This window comes from Nannospalax galili, unplaced genomic scaffold (assembly GCF_000622305.1).
Source record: "Nannospalax galili isolate Female #2095 unplaced genomic scaffold, S.galili_v1.0 scaffold311, whole genome shotgun sequence".
NCBI lineage: Eukaryota > Metazoa > Chordata > Mammalia > Rodentia > Spalacidae > Nannospalax > Nannospalax galili.
The window spans coordinates 2,940,197-2,947,134 of NW_008330298.1; the positions used below are offsets into that span (position 1 = coordinate 2,940,197).

The following is a 6,938-nucleotide window of genomic DNA, read 5'->3' on the forward strand; positions in this document are numbered from 1 at the left end:
GAGTGATATCGAGTGTACATTTTAAAGCATGGAATAGTGTAATGAGTTTTTTTCATAAAACATAATTAAAGAGGATAGAGAGATGGCCCAGTAGTGCTTTCTGCTCTTCCACCCACAGGAGGCCTGCGACTCCAGCTCCAGGGGATCTGACACCCTCTTCTGGCCTCTACAGGCACCTGCACACATGTATGCCATTCAGTCATGCGCGCGCACGCGCGCGCGCACAACACACACACACACACACACAAATAAATAATAAAATCAATCTTTTGTTCTTTGACCCAGGGTTTCCCTGTAGTCCCAGCTGGCCTGGAACTCATAGTGTAGACCAGGCTTGCCTCCATCTCATAGAGATCCTCCTGCCTCTGCCTCCAGAGTGCTGGAATTAAAGGCATGCACCACCACACCCAGCTAAAATAAATCTTTAATAAAAAATAATTGAAATACAAGGGGGGAGTTTATGCATACAGATGTTCTTTACATTACAGGAAAAGTTGAAATAGCTAGAATCTACCACTATCAGTGTGCTTAAACAAGTTATAGTACGCCAGTGCCATAAGACTCTATGCAACCGTTCAAACTGATGCTTATAGTTTGTGGAATGAGATGACAGATAAAATGTCAAATAACCAAGATTGAGTTGCTTATATATAATGAGATTTTCATTTTACTATATAACATGTGCAAAGAAAGAAGGGTAGAAGAAGACACTAAAACGTTGATAGTAGTTATTTCTCAGTGGTAGAATGATCAGCTGCTATTGTGACCTTTGTTGTCTGCCTCCAGATGTGCTATTGTAAGTATATATTGTGTTATTAATCAGTATAAAATAAACAGCAAAAATACAGTGTCCTCAGACCCAGTTTATTCTAGGTCTTCCTTGTTCATCCATATGGCTCAACAGTAAGGGTGAGCAGTATCATAGCCCTACACATTGCTCATAACTTTTGCTACAGTGGCATCTTCAGAAATGTATAAGACTTAACTTCTCTGAGGCTCTGTAGTTCTCACATTTGGGGGTACTGAGTTTATTTTTGGTAGCACGTCATAAGATCTATAATTCCAAAAGGCTTCCATTATTTCTTTATTGAAATTTTGCACCTGCTCTAAGTTAACTTTTAAAAAGTGACTTGCCATGAACTAATTAGAAGCATAAATTTACCCTTATTTCTTTCCCCGATACCAATAAAAATTTGCTGTGAAAGCTAAATTGCAGCCGCAGGAGGGAAAATGTAATGGATTTCTTTGCAGAGTTTAAATTTGTCAAAATTATGATGTGTTATATTTGGCAAGCCTTTCAGTGTTGAGAATGAAATAGCAATCCATGTCTGCTGTGAAGGGTTCCATGAAAATCAGCACTTCATTGTGTCCTCCTGGGTTCTTAAAGTTGTTGTTTGTCTTCTTGTCACCTGCTAAGACTTCCGGTTTTAGCTCATTCTTTGAGAACACAATCCATGTATGCTTTTGCAAATGCAGAAATGTGTTAATGACTGTTAAATTACACGTGCCTCTGCTTGTTTATTTTTCCTTCCATAGATTGTATTACTTCTTCATATGTGCCCCTGAAGCCTTTTGAAAAGAATTGTCAAAATATTACTGTGGAAGTTGAAGAATTTGTTCCAGAAATGACAAAATATTGTTATCCATTTACTATTTACAAAAACCATCTGTATGTCTATCCCTTGCAATTAAAATATGATAGCCAGAAATCATTTGCCAAGGTAAGGAAACCATACATTTTTGGAGTATGCAATGTTATCTATCATCTTTTCACTGTGTGACTCATTTTGGATGATTAATCATTTTAGGCAAGGAACATTGCAGTCTGTGTGGAATTTCGGGATTCAGACGAAAGTGATGCATGTGCACTAAAGGTTTGTTTCTGATGTTATCAGCATATTTTTGGGAGGAAAGTGTAGAGATGGAAATCTTGGTATCTGATAGTGTTACAAGTTTAATTTCTGTAAACATCAAAAAGAAAATGTCCTAACGTGACAAATGTAGTATTTCCTTTTCTACTATTACACATGAATCATGCATGAGGATTAGTTTAAATGTTTACATATTACAAAATGAGGTCAGTGGCTATGTCGCTGGAAAGATAGGTAACTCGGGATGCGGGTGTTTATCAATATGGTGGAACTACTTGGTGGCAGAGTACTTGCCTAGTATGCACACGAGTCCTGGGTTCCAGTCCCAGTACTTTCTCAAAATTTGGTTAGTCTTATACTCAAACCCCCTATGGAAAGATACCCGTAGTGCTTCCAACTAAATCACGGAATGCTGCATTTCCCATATGTGTGAAAAGAGCCTTTTTCCACAGAGAAAGTTAAATTAAATTAGGGATCAGCTGGCTCAAATGTAGTATTTTTTCTCTGCTTGTCTTTTTAGTAGAGATGAGAACAGCCAGTTCCTTTTCCTCTATGTAATGCCCTTCGGTATATTCAGTCTTAGGTTACTTCTCAGCAGTTCTCAAAAAATGCCTTCATAACCATATTTAAGGAGAGAAGGATATGCACCCCTGGAGTCTCAGTTTCATTTCTTAGCTGGCCTGGAGGCTCAGTGTAGAGTCACAGTGAGGCAATTAGTACCTTGGCATGCTGACTCCATATTCATCCTTGGGCTTATTGGGCCAATGGAAGTGAAAAGGTCACATTAGACATGAAATAGGATCATTCCAAGGAACCATAGAAAGCTCACATTTACCTTATTGGCATACCAGAAAACCAGGAATTATTTTTTAAACGTGTCTCATAAAATGCCACATTAATAAATGAAAGAAATGCCAGGTGTGCTGGCACACACCTTTAATCTCAGCAATCAAAAGGCAGAGGCAGGCAGATCTCTGTGAGATGGAGGCCAGCCTGGTATACATAGCAAGTTATACGCCAGCAGGAACTACAGGGAGACCCTGTCTCAAACAACAACAAAAGACATAAGAGAACAGTATGATTGTCTGTAGGTTGATAGACATTTTAGTTTTTAAATTCTTTCAGGCTATGAATGCTTCTTATGAATTTTATTGACTTTTTTCAAAGCACTTCTGCCCAGAGAACAATGAACATTCAAAAAAAATTAGCTTCTTACTGTCAGCTAGTTTGGAACAAGAGATCCAAGTGCTGTAAGAGACAAGCTTCAGATGGATGCTCTGAGAAGCACTCCCTTCCAAAAGATAAATAGTCAGCTTCTTACTGTCAGCTAGTTTGGAAGTATGTTTCTTTCATGGCCAGAAGTTTGAAAGCATTCTATTATCTGGGGTGGTATCTGGAGTGACTAGGTAAATGACTGGGGACTTATAGGCTCATGATGAGAGCAGAATAGATACGGCCATGGCCCCCTGCTCACACTGCCTTTAATTGTACATAGTTCCACAGCGTCTTGTTTGAAGACCTGTAGAGGAGTGCTGACTCTGTTTCCTTCTTTTGCAGTGTATTTATGGAAAACCCGCAGGATCTGTTTTTACCACAAATGCATATGCTGTGGTCTCACATCACAACCAAAATCCAGAGTTTTATGACGAGGTAAAAACATACTCCAGTATCTATAAAGTGCAACCATTGATACTTCTTTTTCTTTTCCAAATCGTTTATCTGTCATGCAATCCCTGAATGTGTTGCTTCATGAAAATAGAACGTGTCACATCAAAACAAGAGGCTCCTGCCTTGCTGGCGCCCTGTGATGACACAGGGAGATGCACCCAGTTTTAAGGGCTTCTCTGAGTTGAAATAACAAAAGGCAGAAACAAATCTTTTTTTTTCACTATGTAGACCAGGCTGGCCTTGAACTCACAGAGATCCACCTGCCTCTGCCTCCTGAGTGCTAGGATTAAAGGCGTGCGCCACCACACCCGGCTAACAAATCTTTTTTAAAAATGTATTTGTTTATATTTTTATGTGTATGAGGCTTTTGTCTACATGTATATAACTGTACCTTCTGTGCAATGCCTGCAAAGGCCAAAAGAGGGCATCAGATTCCCCGGAACTGGAGTTAAGATGGTTGTTAGCTGCCATGTGGGTACTAGGAACTGAACCCAGGTCCTCTTTAAGAGCAGCTAATGCTCTAAACCACTGAGCCATCTCTCTCAGGAAACAAATCTTAAAGTGGAGCCAGGATTCTATCTCTCCACACTTGGACCATCCTGGCTCTGTGACAAGGAGGAAGTCTCTTTTGGGGCTTCCATTTCCTCAGCTTTAAAATAAGAAATGCAGAGCCAGGCCTGGTGGTACAGGCCTGTTATCCACCTACTCCAGAGGGTTGCAAGTTCAAGGCTTACCTGGAGAACTTACTGAGATCCTGTTTCAAAGTAAAAAAATTTAAAGTAAATATAAGCCAAGCCTGCTTACTCACCTGTAATCCCAATGTCTTGGGAGGAACAGGAGTTCAAGGTCATTCTCAGCTACATATTAAGATTTACACTAGCCTGGACTACATGAAACCGTGTCTCAAAAACAATAGTTAAATGCAGGCTAGGGATATAGATTTGAGTTAGAGAGTTTGCTTAGCATTCACAAGGCCCTGGGTTTAATCAGTGCCATTAATTAATTAACTAAATTAATTAGTTGTGCATCTAGGCTATGAAATAAGAGAAGAGACCATAGGAGAGGAAAGAGGCATTGAGGAAGAGTGGAGGGTAATAGAACACATGTGACATGAAGTGGAAACGAGGCTACTGGGGGTGGAAGTATACAGGAGCCACAGGTGGATGGGTGGAGCAGAGTGGAGAGTATATGAAAATTTTCTTTTTATTTATTTATTTTTTCAAATATTTCATTTATTATTTTTATTTTATGTGTGTGAGTGTTATGCCTGCATGTAGGTAAGTGCCACCCGGGTTGTGGAATGCCCACAGAGGACAGAAGACGCTGTCAGATCCCCTGGAACTGGAGTTACAGACAATTGTTAGCTGCCATGTGGGTGCTGGGATTCGAACCCGGGTCTTCTGCAAGAACAGTCAGTGTTCTTAACTGCTGAGCCATCTCTCCAGGCCCTGAAAATTTTCTTTTTAAAATGCCATAGTGGGACTGGAGACTGCTCTTACAGAGGACCTGGGTTTGAGCCCTGGCACTCACATGGCTGCTAACAACTGTCTGTAACTTTAGTTCCAGGGCATCCAATGCCTTCTTCTGACCTCTATGGACATTGCACAACACAGGTGCACTTATACATGTGCAGGCAACATACTATTATACATAAAAATAAGTTTTTAAAAAATGCCACAGTGAGGGCTGGGGAACTGGCATAGCAGTTAAGAGCACTGACTGCTCTTACAAAAGACCCACCTTCAGTTCCCAGCATCCACATGGCAGCTAACAACTATCTGTAACTGCAGTTCCAGGGAATCCAACACCCTCTTCTGACATCTGTGAGCATTGCACAACACAGATGCACTTACACATATGCAGGCAATATACTCCCAAATACTTTTATTGACATTTTTGGCCTTTGGAACAGAGTATGTTGCTAAGGAGGCCCAAGGACATTTTGATTTTTAGCCAAGAAACTGGCTACTTTTCTTTGGAGTATTTTTACCCTAACTGCCTACCTAGCCAATTCCTACCTCCTATTCTTGTCACACCATTCTCTGAAGTGGTTACCCAGCTGATGGATAGGGAATCTGGACGCAGACTGCTCTGGCTTCTTCCATGCTGAACAGAGACTCAGGGTGAGGCAATTGGGGTACCCCTCCAGTGGGTCTATCTAAAAGACTCCCAAATTGCATAACTTTTATCTCTAAGGGGAAAAGAAAGTCCTTGAATCATGAATAGGAGATGTGAAGGAGAAGTAAAGGCAAGGGTAATTAGCATTACAAGTTCTAGACAGGGAACTAGAAAAAAGTCAGAACAGGGCAATTTTCAAATGTTCATATGAGAGTCCATTGGAATTTCTTGACAAGGGCTTCCAAAAGCATCCCTCTATTGGGTTCCTCCTCATTTTTCTTTTGTCTGCCAAGGCTGGATTCGAGAGTGATAGACTCAGGATTTTGTTTTCAAGTACTTAGATAGTTGGAGTGCCTAGAATCAGTGTTGGTTCCCTCTCAAAGGCTTCTAGGTAGGGGGAGAAAACAAATTTAGCCATCATTTTAGAACAATAGCTGGTTGTCTCCCTTAACTACAGGTGGTCACTACAGTATTGCAGACCAAGATTTGAAGTCTTATATCTGAGCAGCAGTTTTTAATTCAGAACAAAATCATCAATGAGAGATAATTGTCTAAATAACATTTAACATTTTATATGGACTTAAGCCTAATGTCTGAGAAGTGCAATCCCTTGAACTCTTAAAGAAATATACTGATAATTTTAATCTTTAGTTATACTTTCTCTTTGGGTGTTTAAGACCATATAGTTGTCCCAAATGAACCAATTTATTTTTACTCTTCAGGTCATTGGAGGATCTGTTTCTCAGGGGTCATATGGACTTGGGAGGAGCCCCAGGCTCCTTCCTTTTACCAGTTCCATCTATGTGACGATAAGTCAAAGGTCCTCCTTTACCATCGCTGGCTTCACTTGGAAGCATGGAGTAAATGTTTCCTCTGAGTTGACCCTCCTCTTTGTAGACTGGGTACTGATTCAAGTCCATCTGGTAGTGTCTCCATGGCCTCCCTGAACAGAAAGACAGGTTACTCACCACAGTTATAGGACATTTTGAGAGATACTCCATAGTCCCCTGGAACTTAGTTGACATTGGAGAGCAAAGAGCAAAACTGTCCTTTAAGTCCCTCTGACCAGATTAGTATAGGCTTCAAAGTATGGTTGTTAAGTATCCAAAAAGGTTAGTTCCACGAGTCTGGTACATTTAATTACCATGTGCTATGTAGAAAAACCTTGGGCAAAAACCAAACGTTTTCAGATAAATCTTGACTAGACATATATTTTGTTCCTTAAACTAGTTGACTAAACTATGACCTTAGAAATTTTAAGATTATTATATATTATTTTTG

General features: G+C 40.2%; 1 protein-coding gene across 3 annotated transcripts in view; it reads left to right on the top strand.

The window, feature by feature from the left end:
* Dock11 (dedicator of cytokinesis 11) overlaps nucleotides 1–6,938 on the top strand; it is a 221,678-nt gene that overhangs the window by 105,456 nt on the left and 109,284 nt on the right. For all 3 annotated transcript variants that reach the window (XM_029568896.1, XM_029568891.1, XM_017800906.2), the window contains exons 17-19: nucleotides 1,537–1,721; nucleotides 1,809–1,874; nucleotides 3,429–3,521. In XM_029568896.1, the coding sequence (XP_029424756.1) occupies nucleotides 1,537–1,721; nucleotides 1,809–1,874; nucleotides 3,429–3,521 (344 nt within the window). The remainder of the gene's footprint in view (nucleotides 1–1,536; nucleotides 1,722–1,808; nucleotides 1,875–3,428; nucleotides 3,522–6,938) is intronic.